The sequence below is a fragment of the Bos grunniens genome, chromosome 13 (genome assembly GCF_055505025.1).
Source record: "Bos grunniens cultivar Pamir isolate PY7600 chromosome 13, Bosgru_T2T1.0, whole genome shotgun sequence".
Lineage (NCBI taxonomy): Eukaryota > Metazoa > Chordata > Mammalia > Artiodactyla > Bovidae > Bos > Bos grunniens.
In genome coordinates, this window is record NC_141177.1 from 63,277,395 (window position 1) to 63,300,034 (window position 22,640).

At 35.6% G+C, this 22,640-nt stretch overlaps 1 protein-coding gene across 1 annotated transcript in view; it reads left to right on the forward strand.

The window, feature by feature from the left end:
• CCDC7 (coiled-coil domain containing 7) overlaps positions 1-22,640 on the forward strand; it is a 274,689-nt gene that overhangs the window by 11,620 nt on the left and 240,429 nt on the right. The window contains exons 5-13 of the mRNA XM_086334569.1: positions 234-254; positions 557-589; positions 2,093-2,259; positions 8,246-8,307; positions 10,243-10,299; positions 12,631-12,703; positions 14,022-14,052; positions 14,445-14,534; positions 20,488-20,573. Coding sequence (XP_086190695.1) covers positions 234-254; positions 557-589; positions 2,093-2,259; positions 8,246-8,307; positions 10,243-10,299; positions 12,631-12,703; positions 14,022-14,052; positions 14,445-14,534; positions 20,488-20,573 — 620 coding nt within the window. The remainder of the gene's footprint in view (positions 1-233; positions 255-556; positions 590-2,092; positions 2,260-8,245; positions 8,308-10,242; positions 10,300-12,630; positions 12,704-14,021; positions 14,053-14,444; positions 14,535-20,487; positions 20,574-22,640) is intronic.

The window sequence follows — 22,640 nt, forward strand, 5'->3', positions numbered from 1 at the left end:
TAGATCTATTAAGGATGGAAAATTCTTTTTTTCCTAGAACTAAATTGTCTTGGCAAGATATACTAAAAACCATCTGTAAATATAAAATTGTTGTGATTTGGATTATAGATTTATAGGTGTATTTTAGTAACTAGTATATTTTGGTGATTAAAAATTTCAAGAGACTTGAATTAGATATTTTATGTTGTAAGAATTTTATTTTTAAGTGTTTTAATTAAAACTTTATTTTCCAGATTTTGGAATCTCTTTTTAAGGTATGTTCAATATATTGCTTACTATAATTTAATACAGAAATGCATATAAATGAAAAAGTTTTCTAAGTTTTGAAGAAATGAAAAACAAAAGCTCCCAAACTTGCTACTATATATATTTAAAAATTTTATGTTTCAGTTTTATGTGGCATTAGCTCCATTCTGAACACTAGGATAAAATGATATTTGATGTAGGGCTAATATTTGATACATAGACACACACATACACATAGACATACGGACTCATTTATTTCACTGCAGAAATTAAGTTGTCAATATTTCTTTTTGTTTTCTTTTTTAAAAAGTGGTTTCAGCGACAGGTCAATCAGATGGAAGAGGTAAGCATAGCATTTCTTATTAATTAAATATTTTGTCTCATTTGAAAACCAATTTGAAGTATAAATTTAAGAATTTTAATAACCATTGGTTATAATCTTTTGACTTAGAAAGAGGAGGAATAAATAGGTAGAATAAAATGTTTTTTAGTGATTTATACACAATATTCCTGTATTGTCTGGCTTACTTTGAATTTGACTCATTCTTCTAAAATTGAAATGGAATTTTAACTTATTTTTTCCATAATTTACTAAAATAGTAAATAAGTGACACGAGGCCTTATCAACTTAAAGATTTCTCCTGTGTAAAAATTCATAGTATGATATATGCTTATTCATAAAATTTTGTATTTGTTTTTCTTTAAATTTAATGTTACTTTAATGATTTTTTAATACTTTCATTTTCACATTTTTGCCACCAGTTTGAGGAATGCTGGTCCCTATCCTTATGGGCTTTAAATTCCACTTTGAAAAAGATTTTATATATGTTATTAATACAGCAGAATGATTTCCTGGGTAGCTTTAGGGAGTTAGAGAATTATACTAGTTCTACCTTGGCTGTGTTTATTGTTTAGTCCAATTAAAGTTCTGAGAGAAGATGCCTGTGGGGAATGTACCATACCAGGGACCTGCCAGAAAGCCATCCATGGGGGTGGGTGCTGTTAAAACTTGCTGTAGGTGAATAGTACTAGTTACACAGTGTACTGCCCTAGGATTAAGCAGAGAGATGACAGAACTTGGAAGAAAAGCTTCTTCCTCCTCTAAATTTTCAGGACCCTCTGCTGACAAAGGTTAATACCATGCTGCCTGTCAAGATAGAAATGTTCCACTGCTATAAACAGGGACAATAGAGAGTGTATTTTTGATGACATGCAGTATATGGATAATTGTAGCTGATTGCTATGTCACTAAAGGTTCAGTTTATAACTGGTATCCTCTTATTTGGGATCTTGCCTTTGTCCATAAGGTATTTCTTTATCTCCTGCTTCCCTTCCATTTGTTCTTCATCCCACAGTCTCAGACTTCTAGGACATCACCCAGTACTTCATGCTGTTATATCTTTAATCCCATTCCAGGTTAATGTTCGTAAGGTGAAGTATCTGTTTTAAATTCCCAGTGTTAGAATTTCTCTTTGCTATGCCGCAAAGACTATGGCTTAACTACTTTTTTCCTAACTTATCCTCTCATCCCAAGGATTAGCATTCTTTTTTAAATATTTTGAGTTACCTTTAACTGATTCTGCTAAAATTGTTATTTAACTTACTTAAAATCCTTATATATTAAAAAAATAAACAAGATTGGATTTGAGTTTTGACATATAAAAACCAACACTTACTGTAATTCTGTTGCTAGGAAGTTGCTCATATATTTGTAAAATTAGTATTTCATTATAGTTATAGATTGACAATATAAAATTTATTTAGATATAAGTGAAATGAAGTTCCTTTGAGGTATGGGAGCATAATGAGTATTTCCCAAGTAATTGGATAATTTTATTATTTTTAGATAAGCAAAGATCAAACTTTTTCAGAAGCAGAGTTTCCAACACCTGATAAAACAGTCAGTTTAAGCATTGCACAAATAGTAAAGCAGGTACACAAACTTGAAGAACTGAAAAATCGCCTTAAAGAAGGGTCTAAAGGCAACTTCAGAGAACTGTTGTCTAAACCCAAGTAAGTAAAATGTTAAAAGCATTAAAAGAATTTTAAAAAGTAAGAGTAGGTATATAATTAGTAACGCTTATAAGATAATGATTCAGGTATTATACTGTACATAGAGCTTCTAAATCAAATTCAGTTCAGTTCAGTCGCTCAGTTGTGTCCGAATCTTTGCGACCCCATGAATCGCAGCACGCCAGGCCTCCCTGTCCATCACCAACTCCCGGAGTTCACCCAGACTCACGTCCATCGAGTCAATGATGCCATCCAGCCATCTCATCCTCTGTCGTCCCCTTCTCCTCCTGCCCCCAATCCCTCCCAGCATCAGAGTCTTTTCCAATGAGTCAACTCTTCGCATCAGGTGGCCAAAGTACTGGAGTTTCAGCTTTAGCATCATTCCTTCCAAAGAAATCCCAGGGCTGATCTCCTTCAGAATGGACTGGTTGGATCTCCTTGCAGTCCAAGGGACTCTCAAGAGTCTTCTCCAACACCACAGTTCAAAAGCATCAATTCTTCGGTGCTCAGCCTTCTTCACAGTCCAACTCTCACATCCATACATGACCACAGGAAAAACCATAGCCTTGACTAGACGGACCTTTGTTGGCAAAGTAATGTCTCTGCTTTTGAATACGCTATCTAGGTTGATCATAACTTTCCTTCCAAGGAGTAAGCGTCTTTTAATTTCATGGCTGCAGTCACCATCTGCAGTGATTTGGGAGCCCCAAAAAATAAAGTCTGACACTGTTTCCACTGTTTCCCCGTCTATTTCCCATGAAGTGATGGGACCAGATCAAATTAGAAGATAAAATTAGCTCACTCCTACTTGAAATTTTTAGTAGTTTGAAATGGTTCTAGGCACCTGTGCCTATTAAAATTCAATTTAATTAAAAAACCAATTTTTTAGTCATACAACATTTCAAGTGCTTAGTAGCCACATGTAGCTATGGTTTGAAAGTTCTGTTGAACACTACTGGCTTTGAAATATCTGGTTTATAAACTCTTTTCTCAGTTTGATTTGGTGTCTTCCATAATATATTTAAGGCATAGTGAAATATTTCATTATTCAAGAACACCATTGCTGGTGTTGCATATGAACAGGGATATGTTCCAAAGAATGAATTACTACTTTATAGTTGAGAAAATCCTTTTTTTTTTGGTAGGTGGGAGGAAGATTAAAATGATTACAAGAATACTTCTGTTGTCTATCGAGGTGTAGCTCTCTTGAAATGAAGTAGATGAGTAAATCATTGTATAATATCTTCATAGGGTATCTTCATAGAATATATTGTACCTCTGTGGTTATTATTTTTCCTTGAGAACACTTCAGATCTACTCTTTTAGCAATTTCAGGTATATGATAACAGTGGTATTATGAACAGTAAGCACCATGCTGTACATTAGATCTTTAGAACTTTTTCAACTTATAACTGAAAGTTTGTACTTTTTGACCAACATTAGCCCGTCTTCCTAACCCCCTTCAGCCCCTGGCAGCCACCATTTTACTTTCTGGTTCTAAGAATTTGAGTTTTTAGCCTCTGCATGTAAGCGAAATAACACATTAATCATCTTTCTCTGACTTACTTCACTTGGTGTAACATCATCCAGGTTCATCCATATTGTCACAAATGGCAGCATTTCCTTCTATATTTGACATAAAATACTTTTACTCTGCTTTTATTTCCAACCCAAACTATAATTTTCCTTTTTAAAATTTTTTTGGTTCTAGAAAAAAATGTGCGTGTGTAATTTATATTCTTTGGGCACATACTATTTTGTTCTTGGTGGTAGTGCCAAATATATGAAGAACCAGGATAATATGGGTACCATCTGATTAGAATAGATATTATCACTGAAACAGGGTCCTGTATGTGCTAAGGATTACTCCTTTAGGTGCTGGATCCTGGAAAGGTTGAGGGGGCAGGGCAGTTGGCAGAAACTTGAATGGCTCAGGGAAGAGCTATTTTCCAATTGGGTCAGTGGAATCCCAGTGTTACTGTTATATAATACCACTGTATGAATATCAGACCTTTTCTCCCTTAGTGAAAAGTTAGCCTGAACAAAATTCCAGTTTTGAGATATTTCACTTAGTATTATCTGATTTATAATCTTCATAAACTTCATAATTTGCCCAATTATTTCCAATTCATTCTGCTAAACTTCCTCAGTACTTTCTATCCTCTTTCATTGTATCTTAAAACTATTTTTCAAACATACTTTTGTTTATATTATTGGCAAGCAGGCAGCCCCGAAGTAGCAGCATAGTGGTAGCCATGAGACTGGCTTATCATACTTTGGAATATTAGGGTAGTACGGAGACAGTGGGCACAAATGGTGTTGAATTACTTAGGCCAACAGCAAGAGCAAGATCAGCATGGTGTCAGCTCCCTGTGTTCCTTGTTCCACAGGATGACACGGAGCAGAAGGGACCAGGTGACAGGCTAGAGAAGCAATTTGTTGCTGACGTGAAAGGAGAAAAGTCTAAACTAGAGCCATGCATCTTTATAATATCTTATTTTTTATTGTTTTTTATTGGAGTATGGTTGATTTGCAGTGTTGTGTTAGTTTCTGCTGTATGCATCTTTATAGTCTTAATGGAATCCTTCAGCTGGGCTGTAAGGAAGAGAGGGGTAGGAGGCCCCGTGTTCAACTGGAAATAGGGGATAGATGAAAAATAAGTTTGTGTCAGTCTTCCATGAGACAGGAATGAGAAGCTATCTAATGGACTCTCTTCACCAGGCTTATCTTCTCTTTCTCTAGCAGAAATTTTAGGGCATTGAATTAAGATTTGGATCTGGCTGCTGTCAAGTCTTATTTATGTAGACTTTATGAACCTGTGTAATGTTGATAGAGTGCCATGGTAGAGCTTCATTATAGCACTGATTCTCACATGAGGGCTATTTTGTGCCCCAGAAGACATTTGTATGTAGACACTTTGATTGTCACAACTAGGAAGTGGAAGAATGCTACTGGCACTTACTAGGTACAGGTCAGAGACACTGCATTCTAAAATACACAAGACAGGCCCCTACAACAAAGAATTATCCAGTCTAAAATGTCGATAGCCCAAAGCAATTTATAGATTCAATGCAATCCCTATCAAGCTACCAACAGTATTCTTCACAGAGCTAGAACAAATAATTTCACAATTTGTATGGAAATACAAAAAACCTCGAATAGCCAAAGTGATCTTGAGAAAGAAAAATGGAACTGGAGGAATCAATCTACCTGACTTCAGGCTCTACTACAAAGCCACAGTTATCAAGACAGTATGGTACTGGCACAAAGACAGAAATATAGATCAGTGGAACAAAATAGAAAGCCCAGAGATAAATCCACGCACCTATGGACACCTTATCTTTGACAAAGGAGGCAAGAATATACAATGGATTAAAGACAATCTCTTTAACAAGTGGTGCTGGGAAATCTGGTCAACCACTTGTAAAAGAATGAAACTAGAACACTTTCTAACACCATATACAAAAATAAACTCAAAATGGATTAAAGATCTCAACGTAAGACCAGAAACTATAAAACTCCTAGAGGAGAACATAGGCAAAACACTCTCTGACATACATCACAGCAGGATCCTCTATGACCCACCTCCCAGAATATTGGAAATAAAAACAAAAATAAACAAATGGGACCTAATTAAACTTAAAAGCTTCTGCACATCAAAGGAAACTATTAGCAAGGTGAAAAGACAGCCTTCAGAATGGGAGAAAATAATAGCAAATGAAGCAACCGACAAACAACTAATCTCAAAAATATACAAGCAACTCCTACAGCTCAACTCCAGAAAAATAAATGACCCAATCGAAAAATGGGCCAAAGATCTAAATAGACATTTCTCCAAAGAAGACATACAGATGGCTAACAAACACATGAAAAGATGTTCAACATCACTCATTATCAGAGAAATGCAAATCAAAACCACTATGAGATACCATTTCACACCAGTCAGAATGGCTGTGATCCAAAAGTCTACAAATAATAAATGCTGGAGAGGGTGTGGAGAACCGTCTTACACTGTTGGTGGGAATGCAAACTAGTACAGCCACTATGGAGAACAGTGTGGAGATTCCTTAAAAAACTGGAAATAGAACTGCCTTATCCAGCAATCCCACTGCTGGGCATACACACTGAGGAAACCAGAAGGGAAAGAGACACGTGTACCCCAATGTTCACCGCAGCACTGTTTATAAAAGCCAAGACATGGAAGCAACCTAGATGTCCATCAGCAGATGGATAAGAAAGCTGTGGTACATATACACAATGGAGTATTACTCAGCCATTAAAAAGAATACATTTGAATCAGTTCTAATGAGGTGGATGAAACTGGAGCCTATTATACAGAGTGAAGTAAGCCAGAAGGAAAAACACCAATACAGTATACTAACGCATATATATGGAATTTAGAAAGATGGTAACGATAACCCTGTATACGAGACAGCAAAAGAGACACTGATGTATAGAACAGGCTTATGGACTCTGTGGGAGAGGGAGAGGGTGGGAAGATTTGGGAGAATGGCATTGAAACATCTGAAATGTCATGTATGAAACGAGATGTCAGTCCAGGATCAATGCACGATGCTGGATGCTTGGGGCTGGTGCACTGGGACGACCCAGAGGGATGGTATGGGGAGGGAGGAGGGAGGAGGGTTCAGGATGGGGAACACATGTATACCTGTGGTGGATTCTTTTTTAAAATAAAAAATAAAATAAATAAAAAAATTTAAAAAAAAAGAAAAAAAAAATGTCGATAGTACTGGGGTTGAGAAATCCATCCTGTAGAGATCTCTTCTTTTTTTACTTCTTTCTTGTCCCCTATTGTTTGACAACAAATAATATACCTAATAGTTTTATTGTGAATTAATGATTAGCTACCAATTTAACTTCATAAGTTATTAATTTGATTATTCATGTGTAAGTTTTCCTGTCAAGATTGTTACTTTCTTAAGATCAGAACCAGTCATGCACATCTACATATTTCCTATCACATGTAATAAATAGTAAATAAATATGAGTTTTTATGGATACCTTAATTCAACTCATTTGTTCCCTTATCCCTAACCATATCTGGTATAGTAACTTATCCTAGTAAAACTTTCCGTTTAATCAACAACCATTTTGTTACATTAAACATTAACAAAACCCTTTCATTTTACAGTGTTAAAATAGAAAATACCCGTCGTTGGTAGAGGCTACTATTTATTATGCAGTAACTTCATTGATCTTTCCATATGTCAATGACTAGACTTAAAGGAATGAAGGGAATGATACTTGTGTTGGCTTCAATGGGAACTGCATAACAGAGCCTTGGTTCAGAGGTTCAGTTATAAATTCACCTGTGCTATCTATTATGAAGCATAGGATTAATTTCATATGTTAATACTTGAAATTTAAGCATCAGATGTGTGCTAGGTATTTTCCTAGTAACTTTATGTGTGTCTTTTGGTCCTATAACTACTTTATGAAATAGGTACCCTAATACCCAATTTTGATAGATTAAGAAACTGAGGCTCAGGTTAAATGACTTACCCAAGATCACATAGTTAGTAAATGGATAAAATAGGTTTTGAGCCAAGCAGTCTGACTCTAGAACTTGTGCTCTTAACAATTGATTACATATTAATAATACATTGATATAAAGAAATGTCATGCTTATACCAAATATATTTTTACTAGTTTCATTTATGTGGTTGTTGGTATACCTAATTATATTCATAGAATACGTCATATACATGGTATGCCTAATTATATTCATGGAATATGCCCAGTTATATTCATGGAATACACTCTGTCAATATATAGAATTCATAGAATTACATAGTTTGATACTTTTTACTTATTTACTAGATAATTTACCTTAATGTCTGAATAAAGGTTAAAGAAAACATTAAATTTTATTTTACAAACTGCATATGTCTAGAACATATATTCTGGTTCTTAAGTGTAATTTAAATTGTTTGATAATATGTTTTATTTATTTAAATATTAACAGGGATAGTGGAATTCCACCAGAAGATGTGCAAACTTATGAAACTCTGAAGCAGAAAATTGAAGGTGGTATTTTGCTCAAGTCCAGGCTTTATAGGGTTTCCTAAATACACTAACATTTTGAGATTTAAAGTGTAAAAATTTATAGCCATATAAATTATACAATGATAAAGATATTCAGTAGTAATTGATCTTTTCAGTACAAGGTCTTATGTTTCAAATTCTGGGAGTATACAAAATTAATAAAACTTGGTTTTTACCCTCAAAATCCACAACATGGCATGGATACAAGCATATTATGTATTATCTTAATATAGTGTAATGCATGAAAAAGATGTGTGTTATTTGCCATGATTCCATAGAAAGGAGCCAGCTTGTTCAGCTTGAGAGACTTAAGGTTTTATGCAACCTTAAAGGGCTTCCCTGGTGGCCTCAGTGGTATAGAATCTGCCTTCCAGTGCAGGAGATGTGGATTTCATCCCGGGATCTGCAACATCCCTTGCAGAAGGAAATGGCAACCCATTCCAGTTTTCTTGCCTGGGAAATCCCATGGCAAAGGAGTCTGGAGGGCTACAATCCATGGGGTTGCAGAGTCAAACACAATGTTGTGACTAAACAACAACAACAATGGATCAGTAAGATTTTGTCAAGTGTAGAAGGGAGATATTTGGTATTTTAAGAAGAGGGTATAGCATGAGAAACAGCATGAATAGGGAATTACCGCGTGTGTGCGCTCAGTTGCTCCAGTCATGTCCAACTCTGCGACCCCATGGACCACAGCCCTCTAGGCTCCTCTGTCCATGGGATTCTCCAGGCAAGAATACTGGAGTGGGTTGCCATGTGCTCCTCCAGAGTATCTTCCTAACTCAAGGATCAAACCTGCATTTCCTCTGTCTCCTCCATTGGCAGGTGGGTTCTTATCACTAGTGCTACCTTACTACTGGTATGGTATTCAAGTACGGAGTAATAGGAAGGGATAAGATAGGAGAAAGCCTATGCCAAGGGATTAGATTCTGTGCTAAGGAACACTTTCTCCCCCCCACCCCCGCCAATATATTTAATTAGAGAATCATTGAAGACTTTTTTATAGGGAAGTGTCATGTTGAATTTTAGATTATTCTGGCCACATTGAGAAGGTAGATTTGGGGGTTGGGAGTAAGAAAGGGAAGTTAACTGTTGTATCTTAAATGTGTGATAAGTGCCTGTTGCTGCTGCTAAGTCGCTTCAGTCATGTCCGACTGTGCAACCCCATGGACTGCAGACTACCAGGTTCCTCTGTCCATGGGATTTTCCAGGCAAGAGTACTGGAGTGGGTTGCCATTGCCTTCTCCTGTAACTGCATAGTGATACACCAATTCAACTGTATTAGAGTACAAATAAGAGAGGAAAGGGGGCAGATTTGGATATGAAAGGAAGGGAGATTAGATGATGGTAATCATAACTGGGAGAATATAAGAGGAAAAGCAAGTTTTGTTGAGAAAATGGTGAGTTCACATCACTCAGTTGTTATGCACATTGTTTTAGATGTTACAATTTGTTGCCTGATTCAGAGAATCTACAATATTGGCAGCTTTGTTGCTTTTCTTAGACTTTTTGTGTTCTCTTTTTAAAAAAATATTTACTTACATTTGGTTGTGCTGGGTCTTCGTTGCTGTGCAGGATTTTCTCCAGTTGGAGAGAGCTGGGGCTACTCTCCAGGTTCAGTGCACAGGCTTCTCTTTGTGACAGAGCATGCCTGGGCTTCAGTAGTTGTGACTTACAGGCTCCCGAGTTCAGACTCAGTAGTTGTGGTGCAGGCTCAGTTGCTCTGCTCCATGCAGCATCTTCCCCAACCAGCGATTGAACCTGTGTCTCCTGCACTGGCAAGCAAATTCTTTACCAGTGAGCCACCAGGGAAGCCCAGGAATTTTCTCTTGAATGAGTTATTTAAAAAAATATGAAATTTAAATTCAATTGATATATATGATTGATATTGAAACTTATAACTATTAATTATTTCAGAATTCATAAAAACACACTCAACTGAAGAAATTACAGATGTTTCTGTGACTGAGCCACGTAAGTTTCTACTCATTAAACATCATTGTATTAATAACTTCTGTTATGTGTATTTCTATAATTTTCTATAATTTAAAATAATACTTGTTAAGTTAAAACATAAATTCCCCGGAGTTTGGAGCCATACAGTTGAGCTGGCTATCAAGTAAGTATTGAAATTCTTAGTTAGCTACTGCCTACCAAAAATACTGTTTTTTTTAATAGACTCATTTTTAAGGAGTTCCATATTATTACTTGGCGTGGAGGATTTTTAATTATGATTAGAATATGCTACAAAAGTGTTTCAGAGGTGGTAGACCTTTGAGGAAGGAGCAGTGATAAATTTAAGAGGTCATTTGTAGACTCTGTTACTGTGAATTACAGATCATCCCATATACACTTATACTTTGTAGCTGAGTACCTATCAATTCATGAATATAAAGAGCTGCTAGAATTCAAACTTCTGACTACTTATCAACAGAAAGGAGAAACTGCCTTTTTTATGTCTTAATACTGGGGAGAATTTTCAAACAATCATGTTATGTGTGCTGTGGAATACTGTTTTGGAAGTGGAAAATAAGACTTGGTTGGAAAAAGTTGATGGTAATCCTGTTCTTTCAGCTTCAGCTATAAACTCTAACAGTGTCATGTTTAAATGAAGGCCTGCTATACGTTCTATAGTACTCCCAAGATCTATAGAGACTTCTGGTTTGAGGCAGCCCTGACTGAGTAGGTTGGATAGAAAGATATCTAGAGCTTTGGAGTAGACAGTAAAAGTCTCTCTCTGCTTTAGGGGGAACCATTTGCATGTCTGTAGAGCTCGCTCTTCCTCAATCTCTGCCACTGTCTTCTGTCTACTACTGTGCCCTGTGAATTCTAGCTGCTTTGGCCTCTCCAGTCTCTAAACCTTGTCTGTGAACTCAAGACCAGTAACTTTATATGGGTTTCCCTTCCTTATGCTGTGGTCTGGAACTTCAGGCAGTAAGGTAGGGTCATCATTGAGCAGTTCTTTGTTTTCCTTCTGTGAGGGATTACTGCCTTGTCCCTTCTGTTTTCTGAATACTATATCGTATATTTGTCCAGTTTTTAATAGGTTTAAAGTGAAAGTGTAACTCTGGTCCCTGATGCACCATCATGGACAAAAACAGAGGTCTCTGTGCCCACTTATAGACCAATGGAACACATCTTCTAATCATAAAACCATTCTAAAATAGTAAAATTTTTACTATTTTTACAAGTAAAAATTTTACTCATAATTTTTAAGGAAAAATTTGGCTACTTTAAAATAACTTTTAAACCACTTTGTTAACCAGAGACACTCTGCTCAGAAAAGGGTCTTAACTATAATAGAACAGTTCAATGAGACTTGGAGTCTCTGATCTTTTTTCTTCTGTTTTAAGGTAATTCATAATGAGGTCTTGAGGAAGAGCAATTGGATGATTTTCCAAGCTGTTCCATTTGGCAATGGATATGTAATATTCTCATCTACACGTTCTATGCTACTGAGTTGAAATTCCTGAACTAGTAGAATTGTAGATATGGACCCATTTTAGGGGCTGCCATAACAAATCGCCATAGACTAGTGGATTAAGCAATAGAAATGTATTTCTCATGGTTCTGGAGGCTGAGAAGTTCAAATCAGGGTTCCATCCTGGTCAGGTTCTGATGAGAGCTTCCTTCCTGTATTGCAGATGGACATCTTCTTGCTGTGTCCTTAAATAATGGAGAGACCACGAAAAGAGAGCAAGCAAGCTCTCTTGTGTCTCACATGGCTCCATTCTCATGATTTAATAATCTCTCAAAGACCCCATCTCTAATTATTATTGTATTGGAGATTAGGATTTTAACATGAATTTGGGTGAACACAAATACTCAGTCCATAGCAGGGTCCTTTCTCCCTCTTGAGAACTGTTTTTCAGATTGTGACATAAATAATACTTGATTTCTTTGTAAACTTTTACTGTATACAGGACATAATTTAAAATTATGTGCTATGCTTTTATTGGATTAATTTTAAAATATTGTTTGTTATACCGTATTACTTTCTGTATAAGCATTATTAAATACTTTCTTACCTATAAGAAATTCTGAATTTTATTCTTCTAAAGCTGACTTCTTCCAATATACTCTGAATATTCAGGGAGTACTGACCCTCCCAAAGCAAGGTCTCTGGTTTACTTAGCATCTTGATATACTTAATTTATTTGGTCCCCTTGTTATATGTTGCACATTTCTGCTGTTTCCTCGTTGTTTGGTTCTCACATATAGCAGTGAGTTTTGCCAGCATATACATATAGCCCCTCCCATTTGTAATACCTTTAAATGTTTTCCTTTTTTTTTTTTTAACAATAGAAACTTCTCCTGTAACTAATCAATTGAATACCATGTTGAAAATATTTGAAAATCAGGCAAATAAATTAGAAAGGTAAGCTTCTAAAATAACTCCTTTTCCTCATTATAAATACAAGTACATATTTATTTCAGATAAATTGGAAACATAGAAAATAAAACTACTGTTAAAAATTTTAATTTTGCTAATTTTTATGATATGTTTAATTTTGAAGCTTAAAATTATAATCATACAGAATGTGAAGCTGTATGACCACAACAGAAAATAGTATGTCAATTCCTCAAAAAATATGATTCGTTTTTTTGGATCATGAGGTAGAGATAAAACAATTTCATTTCTGGGAATGTAACCCCCCAAATTGAAATTACAGTCTTGAAGAGAGATTTGTACAGCCATGTTCACTGTAGCATCATTAAAAATAGCAAAGATGTGGAAGCAACCCAAGTATCCAGTAGTGGATGAAGATAAAGAAAATGTGTTGTATACATACAATGGAATATTATTCAGTCTTAAAAAGGAAAGAAATTCTAACATATGGTACAACACGGATGAATCTTGAGGACCTTAATGCTGAGTAATTATAAGCCCGTCGTAAAAGACAAAATTGTGTGATTTCACTTAACAACAATTGTTACTCAGTGAATATATTAAAAGGTATTGAATTGTATAAAGTGAGTTAATTTTATAGTATGTTAATCATAATAAAACTTTAAAAAATTCTGATTATAATTAATAAAAAGCTCATTAGTCCAAAAAATAGTTTATCTGTACTATGGAACAGTTGTCAGCAAGCTGCAGTCCATGAGTTTGATATTTGGCAAAACTAATACAATTATGTAAAGTTTAAAAAAAAAAAATATAGCCTGAAGCTTGTTTCTGTTTATAAAGTTTTGTTAAAACACAGCCATATCCACTGCAGAGCTGGCTGGTAGTGACAAGACTAACTGGTTTGTAAAGTGTAAAAGACTCACTATCTGGCTCTTTACAGAAAAAGTTTGCCAACTCTTGATATGGAATAAGAAATTGTATTTAAAGGGAGTGAGAGGAATCTATGTTTACCTATATAAATAGATCTCAGAAGTTGTGTTAAGTGAAAAAAATGTTGAGAACATATCCAGTGATGTCATTTATATGAAAAAGGAAACAAAACAAACATCCAGCTCATTAAGAAAAAGTGTACAATAGGTATATAAAGTGTCATAAATCCATGGAAAAAGTTTTGGAAAGATATACAGCAATCGAACAGTATCTCTAGGAAGAACACTGAAATTTTGGAATGCTAGTCAAAGTATACTCTAACCTTATTTATATTAATTTTTTTTACATAGAAAATACATGATATTACATAAATAAAAATAAAAATTTAAAATTATATTTTTGGTTTGCTTTTCAGAGCTATGAATGAGCAACTGATGTTAGAGGCTGTAAGTATTGTGCTCTCAGTTTGAATTTGCACTTTGTCCTTGATGTTGCTGATAGATGCTTAGTTTATTCAAGAGATTTTTATGCATATGAGAGCTGGAAATTTTTGTCTATTCTTTTGATTTTAGTAGACTTTATTAAATCACTCAGAAACACTTGACTTGAAATACTGAACTATAATATCCCACAGTCTCTGAATTTCCATTGTCAATCATAGTACCTTTGCCTCTTTCAGCACCTGTTATAACTTCACTATGCAGATTAATACCAGTGGTTCATGATTTCTATGAGTTAAAAAAGACTTTTTTACTTTAATAATCAAGTACCCGAATAACCTCTCCATATTGATATGTTTGCTTTTCATTATTAATGAAGTTATAATACTTGTTTTTAGAAATACACACAGATTCAAAGTGATCTCCAAGTATTATCAGAGGAGAAATTAATGCTGGAAAATGAACTACAAAAGTTGAAAAGTACAGAGGTTAGTTAATTTTAGTGTCTGAAAATGGCATACATACCAGTACTAATAATTGATAGCCTGTGCTCAGTTATGTCCGACTCTTTGCAGCCCCATGAACTGTAGCCTTCTAGGCTCCTCTGTCTGAAATTTTCCTAGCAAAAATACTGGATCTGGTTGCTATTCCCTACTCGAGGGGCTCTTCTCTACCCAGGGATTCAACCTGGGTCTCTTATGTCTTCGGCATTGGAAGACAGATTCCTTCTTACTAGCACCATTTGAGAAGCTCTATTAATTGGCAGCAACTGTGTTTTGAAAGGAGAAGGCAATGGCACCCCACTCCAGCACTCTTGCCTGGAAAATCCCATGGACGGAGGAGCCTGGTGGGCTGCAGTCCATGGGGTTGCAAAGAGTCGGACACGACTGAAGCGACTTAGCAGCAGTAGCAGTGCTTTGAAAAAAAAGAATGCTATGTTCTAAATTACCACCAGTCAGTTCAGTCGCTCAGTCATGTCTGACTCTTTGCAACCCAACGGACTGCAGCACGCCAGGCCTCCCTGTCCATCAACTCCCAGAGCCTACTCAAACTCATGTCCATTGCATCGGTGATGCCATCCAACCCTCTCATCCTCTGTCATCCTCTTCTCTTCCCGCCTTCAATCTTGCCCAGCATCAGGGTTTTTTCCAATGAGTTGGTTTGTATCAGGTGAACAAGGTGTTGGAGTTTCAGCTTCAGCATCAGTCCTTCCAATGAACACCCAGGACTGATCTCCTTTAGACTGGACTGGTTGGATCTCCTTGCAGTCCAAGGGACTCTCAAGAGTCTTCTCCAACACCACAGTTCAAAAGCATCAATTCTTCGGTGCTCAGCTTTCTTCACAGTCCAACTGTCACATCCATACATGACCACAGGAAAAACCATAGCCTTGACTACACAGACCTTTGTTGGCAAAGTAATGTCTCTGCTTTTGAATATGCTATCTAGGTTGGTCATAACTTTCCTTCCAAGGAGGAAGCATCTTTTAATTTCATGGCTGCAGTCACCATCTGCAGTGATTTTGGAGCCCAGAAAAATAAAGTCTGATGCTGTGTCCACTGTTTCCCCATCTATTTCCCATGAAGTGATGGGACTGGATGCCATGATCTTCGTTTTCTGAATGTTGAGCTTTAAGCCAACTTTTTCACTCTCCACTTTCAGTTTCATCAAGAGGCTTTTTATTTCCTCTTCACTTTCTGCCATAAGGGTGGTGTCATCTGCATATCTGACGTTATTGATATTTCTCCCGGCAATCTTGATTCCAGCTTGTGTTTCTTCCAGTCCAGCATTTCTCCTGATGTACTCTGCATAGAAGTTAAATAAGCAGGGTAACAATATACAGCCTTGACGTGCTCCTTTTCCTATTTGGATCCAGTCTGTTGTTCCATGTGCAGTTCTAACTGTTTCTTCCTGACCTGCATACAAATTTCTCAAGAGGCAGATCAGGTGGTCTGGTATTCCCATCTCTTTCAGAATTTCCCACAGTTTATTGTGATCCACACAGTCAAAGGCTTTGGCATAATCAATAAAGCAGAAATAGATATTTTTCTGGAACTCTCTTGCTTTTTCCATGATCCAGGGGATGTTGACAATTTGATCTCTGGTTCCTCTGCCTTTTCTAAAACCAGCTTGAACATCAGGAAGTTCACGGTTCACATACTGCTAAAGCCCGGCTTGGAGAATTTTGAGCATTACTTTACTAGCGTGTGAGATGAGTGCGATTGTGCGATGGTTTGAGCACTCTTTGGCATTGCCTTTCTTTGGGATTGGAATGAAAACTGACCTCTTCCAGTCCTGTGGCCACTGCTGAGTTTTCCAAATTTACTGGCATATTGAATGCAGCACTTTCACAGCATCATCTTTCAGGATTTGGAATAGCTCAACTGGAATTCCATCACCTCCACTAGCTTTGTTCGTAGTGATGCTTTCTAAGGCCCACTTGACTTCACATTCCAGGATGTCTGGCTCTAGGTCAGTGATCACACCATCGTGATTATCTGGGTTGTGAAGATCTTTTTTGTACAGGTCTTCTGTGTATTGAGCTATCTCTTCTTACTATCTTCTGCTTCTATTAGGTCCATACCATTTCTGTCCTTTATCGAGCCCATCTTTGCATGAAATGTTCCTTTGGTATCTCTGATTTTCTTGAAGAGATCTCTAGTCTTTCCCATTCTGTTGTTTGCCTCTATTTCTTTGCATTGATCGCTGAAGAAGGCTTTCTTATTGCTTCTTGCTATTCTTTGGAACTCTGCATTCAGATGTTTATATCTTTCCTTTTCTCCTTTGCTTTTCGCTTCTCTTCTTTTCACAGCTATTTGTAAGGCCTCTCCAGACAGCCATTTTGCTTTTTTGCATTTCTTTTCTATGGGGATGGTCTTGATCCCTGTCTCCTGTACAATGTCACGAACCTCATTCCATAGTTCATCAGGCACTCTATCTATCAGATCTAGGGCCTTAAATCTATTTCTCACTTCCACTGTATAATCATAAGGGATTTGATTTAGGTCATACCTGAATGATCTAGTAGTTTTCCCTACTTTCTTCAATTTAAGTCTGAATTTGGCAATAAGGAGTTCATAGTCTGAGCCACAGTCAGCTCCTGGTCTTGTTTTTGTTGACTGTATAGAGCTTCTCCATCTTTGGCTGCAAAGAATATAATCAATCTGATTTCGGTGTTGACCATCTGGTGATGTCCATGTATAGAGTCTTCTCTTGTGTTGTTGGAAAAGGGTGTTTGTTATGACCAGTGCATTTTCTTGGCAAAACTCTATTAGTCTTTGCCCTGCTTCATTGCGTATTCCAAGGCCAAATTTGCCTGTTACTCCAGGTGTTTCTTGACTTCCTACTTTTGCATTCCAGTCCCCTATAAAGGAAAGGACATCTTTTTTGGGTGTTAGTTCTAAAAAGTCTTGTAGGTCTTCATAGAACCATTCAACTTCAGCTTCTTCAGCGTTACTGGTTGGGGCATAGAGTTGGATTACTGTGATATTGAATGGTTTACCTTGGAAATGAACAGAGATTATTCTGTCGTTTTTGAGATTGCATCCCAGTACTGCATTTCAGACTCTTTTGTTGATCATGATCGCTACTCCATTTCTTCTGAGGGATTCCTGCCCGCAGTAGTAGATATAATGGTCATCTGAGTTAAATTCACCCATTCCAGTCCTTTTTAGTTCGCTGATTCCTAGAATGTTGACGTTCACTCTTGCCATCTCTTGTTTGACCACTTCCAATTTGCCTTGATTCATGGACCTGACATTCCAGGTTCTTATGCAATATTGCTCTTTACAGCATTGGACCTTGCTTCTATCACCAGTCACATCCACAGCTGGGTATTCTTTTTGCTTTGGCTCCATCCCTTCATTCTTTTTGGACTTATTTCTCCACTGATCTCCAGTAGCATATTGGGCACCTACTGACCTGGGGAGTGTCTCTTTCAGTATCCTATCATTTTGCCTTTTCATACTGTTCATGGGTTGATATATTAAAATATTTTAAAGCTATTGCTAGGGAAATATATCAAATTTTTGTGTATTGTAGTTTGCATCTACAAACCTAGTCACACTATCATAATGGTTAGATTTTTATTTTTCTACTTGCATAATCGACATATCTATAAATGATAGACCAAATTTTCTTTCTTATACTGGCAAAGATCTCTAGAATAACACTGAATAGACATGTTGAAAGTGGGCATTTTTTATTCCTGATTTTAAGGGGAATTTTTTTTTTTATTCTTGTGATCAGTCAGCCTGCCTTTCTGTTTCTCTATCTGTCTCTCAAAACAATGTATCAGGGTAAAGGACTTTTTCCTTTTGTCATATTACTTTTTCATGAATTTCTTTTTATACTGCATAAAATTTCTCCAACCTCTGCTCAATGCCTTGTTTCAAAGCCACTTGCACAGTTTTAGTTGTGTTGCAACATCACCCTGCTTTCAGGTAGCAATGTCTGTATTACTTTTTAATTTGCTGCTCAGTGGGTTGCTTTATTGATTGCTTTAGAGTTTACAATCTTGTTTTTAACTTATTGTAGTCTCTATTCAAGTGATATTAAATTACTTTATGTATAAGAACCTTAAAACATACTTTCGTTTGTCCCTTTCCAGCTTTTGTGCTATTGTTTTTAAACATTTTACTACTGTACAACACACTGTTATTAGTTTTGTTGTATAATATTGTCCTTTAAAGAGATTTAATTAACAGGAAAATAGTGTTTATATTTACCCAAATAATTATCATTTATTGTATTCTTTATTTCCTTATTTCCATCTGGTATCATTTTTCTTCTCTTTGAAGGATTCTTTGTCATTTTGTTGTGCAGGGTTGCTGCTCTTTGAGTTCTGGACGAATTTTTTTGCCTTCAATTTTGCAAGATATTTTTTCTGAATAAAGAATTCTCGGTTTACGTTTTCCCCCACTTTACAGTGCTTTAAAGATGTTGTTCCTTTTTCTTCAGGCTTGCAGTATTTCTTGCAAGAAGTCTGTGTTCTCCTTATTGTGTCTGCTTTTCTCCTCTGTCCATTTTTAAGATTTTTTTTTATTACTGCTTTAAAGTAATTTGATTATATGTGTCTTGGGGGTTAGTTTTCTTTATACTGTTGTAGATTTGCAGATATATAGTTTGCATCAAATTTGAAAATAATTGATCATTATTTCTTCAAATATTCTTTTCCCACCCCTTTTCTCCATCATGAACTCCAGTTGTAAGCATATTAATCCATTTGAATTTATCCCATAGCTCACTGATGATATGTTCATTATTTTTTAATTCTTTTATCCCTTTCATTATTTTAGTGTGTTTTGATTGCCCATATACTAGATTTTTCTAAATAGGAAATACATACCAAAATTCAGATTTAAACTGAAAAACTATTTGGCAACCTTAACAATTTTCATTAAAAATGTATTATTATACTAACTTTCTGTGTTTTATGGAAATTATTACACTTGGTGTTTAACTTGTGAGAACTTTGCTATGGTGAATTTGGTATCTGTTGGAAGTTGTGGTCTGAAATAGGAAATAACCACTCAGTATCATAATAGGTCTCTATTATTAAGCTTGTCTAAAATTTTTAGTAATCTAATTGTCAAATTTTTTATACTTTCTTGTATAAAATAACCTGATACTACATAGTAGTTCAAAAATAGTTTAAAACATCTCAGTTCTGCTATAATATTTGTTTTGAAATGCAAACTTGTTCCAGCATGACTGAACAGTTTGAGCATAATGTGAATTTTACAATTTCTTACACACAAATTCATCTGGAAATAATACTAGGTGAAGGTAGAAAGTAGCTTCTGCAAGCTTCCTTAGTTTACCAGGTATACAGTGTACCACACCAATCCAGGTGTTAGAAAGTTTTGTCCAATTTCAGATAACCCTCCTTCCAATACTGCTTACTAGCTCTCAACTTGAAATCTGTTTGATGCTCATTTCCACAAAGAAACTTGATTTCTTTTTCAGCATAAAGAGCTATGTTTCTCATCATATCTTATTTCTTAATCATTTAACTATGTAAAACTGAATTAATGTTCCTAATAGGTTTTAATTTTTTACGTGTATCATCGACAGTGTTTTTGCATAACCTAGACTCTTTCCCCCCATATATCCTGCAGTTTTTATAATATGATTTTTCACAGGGAGGTGATTTTCAGGATGGCATATATAATGTTATAGAAGAACTGACTATAATTTGTCAGAGGAATTTGTTTCATATGTATTAGCTTATTTGGCGAGTTACATTCTATATAGCACTGTAACAAACATTCTGGCTATATCATTATTTTTGTTTTGCTTTTATTCAATAATTTCCCTTGAAACACAGTGTAGTGATTCTCAGAGTAAAATGGAAATCTAAGTAATGTATATTATCATGTATTTACTTATGATTTATTTTTTTCCTAACTATTTATTTCTGGCGTATATAAAACTACACAGAAAACAAAGGCTACAAGTGAGCGAACAAAGAAAGTTATGAAAACAGAGAAGAAAAAGGACAAAGGAAAGTCTGAAGATTCAGAAGCGTAAGACAAAAAGATACTTGTTAATATTTTTTACTTATAAATTTACATTTTCACTTTATACAATTTAAAGTCATATAAACAATTTATTAACAGGTTTATAAAAACACAACATTAGCAAATGTATAATTTTATAAGCAGACCAGCATATGGGTGGGAGAGAGCTGAGAAGGGAAGAACAAAGAACTGAAAATGGGTTAGAGAGAATCACAAGATATTCAGGTATAGGTAGACAAAATTAAACCCAAATAATTTTAGAGATGAAAGGATTTACAATGTTTCATTGATGTGTTAGCTCATGATTTGTGATTTGTATGTTAACCCCTCTCCCCAGTCTGGGGCTGTTCCTTTTTACTGCACTTCTTAGTTGTCTTATTTAATGAAGAAAAGTATCTGATTTTAATGTAGGTTATTTTAAAGTGGCCTTATTAACAGAATATTTTCCTTATTAATATAAAATAATTTATGCCATTGGAAATTTCTTGATCAAACCCTAATATAAATATATAGTTTAAAAAGGAAACTATTAATTCAATCTTTGTAGAGTTCCACAAAGTCTAAAAAGAAACTTACCAGACAAATGTCCTTTTCTTAAGAGAGGAAAAGAAAATCAGAGAAGAAAAAATGACCAGTGTACTTTGAAAATCCTTTTCCCATCTCAGCTTAGCATATTTTAATCATACCAATGAGATGTTAGTTTGACAAATGTTATTCAGTTATTTATCAGTTAAGCTTTATGAATTTTATGGCTTTTAAAAATAAGAATTTCTTTTCTTAAATTGAAGTATAGTTGATAAAAATATGCATTCCATATGAAATTTATTTCTTTTTTATGAATTATAATTGATATATTAGTTACAGGTATACAGCATAGTTGGAGAAGGAAACGGCAACCCACTCCAGTATTCTTGCCTGAAGAATCCCTTGGACAGAGGAGCCTGGCGGGCTTCAGTCTGTGGGATCGCAAGTCGGTCATGACTTAGCGACTAAACTACCACCGCCATCATACAGCATAGTAATCTGATATTTTAATGTTTCAAAACAATCATACCTGTCACAGACAGTTATTATGATATTAATGACTATATTCCCTATTCTGTACATTATATCTCCATGACTTTTACTAATTTTGTAACTAGAAGTTTGTACTCCTTAATGTTCCTTACCTATTTTAATTATCCCTGTGTCCTCCTCCCTTCTCGTAACAACCAGTTTGTTCTCTGTATCTATATGTTTGCTTGTTTTGCTGTGTTTGTTCATTTGTTTTGTTTTTCAGATTCCATATATAAGTGAAATTATCCAGTATTTTTCTTTACCTGACTTATTTCATTTAGCATAATACCCTCTAGGTCCATCCATTTTGTCAAAGATGGCAGGATTTCATTCTTTTATACGGCTGAGTTATTTTCTGTCATATATATGGGGCTTCTCTGGTGGCTCAGACGGTAAAGAATCTGCCTGTAGTGCGGGAGACCTAGGTTCAATCCCTGGGTTGGGAAGATCCCCTGGACAGCCTACTGCTTGGAGAATCCCCATTGACAGAGGAGCCTGGTAGGCTACAATCCATGGGGTCACAAAGACACAACTGAGCGACTAAGCACATACGTGTGTGTGTGTGTGTGTGTGTATTTGTATGTATATGTCACACATACATAACACCACATCTTTATCCATTCATCTGTTGATGGGTACTTAAGTACTTGCTTTCATGACTTGGCAATTGTAAACAATGCTACAATAAACGTGGGGCATTTCGGGGAGAGTATTTTTGTTTTCTTTGGAAAAATACTTGAAGTAGATTTGCTGGATCATGTGGTAGTATTATTTTTAATTTTTTGAAGAACTCTTGTACTGGTTTTCATAGTGACTTCACCAATTTACTTTCCCAACATCAAAGCACCATGAGTTCCCTTTTCTTTACATTTTTTCCAGCACTTACTTGTTGTCTTTTTGATAATAGCCATTCTGACAGGTGTAAGGATATATCATTGAGATTTTAATTTGTGTTTCCCTGATGATTAGTACTGTTGAGCATCTTTTCATGTACCTTGTCAGCTGTCTAGATACCTT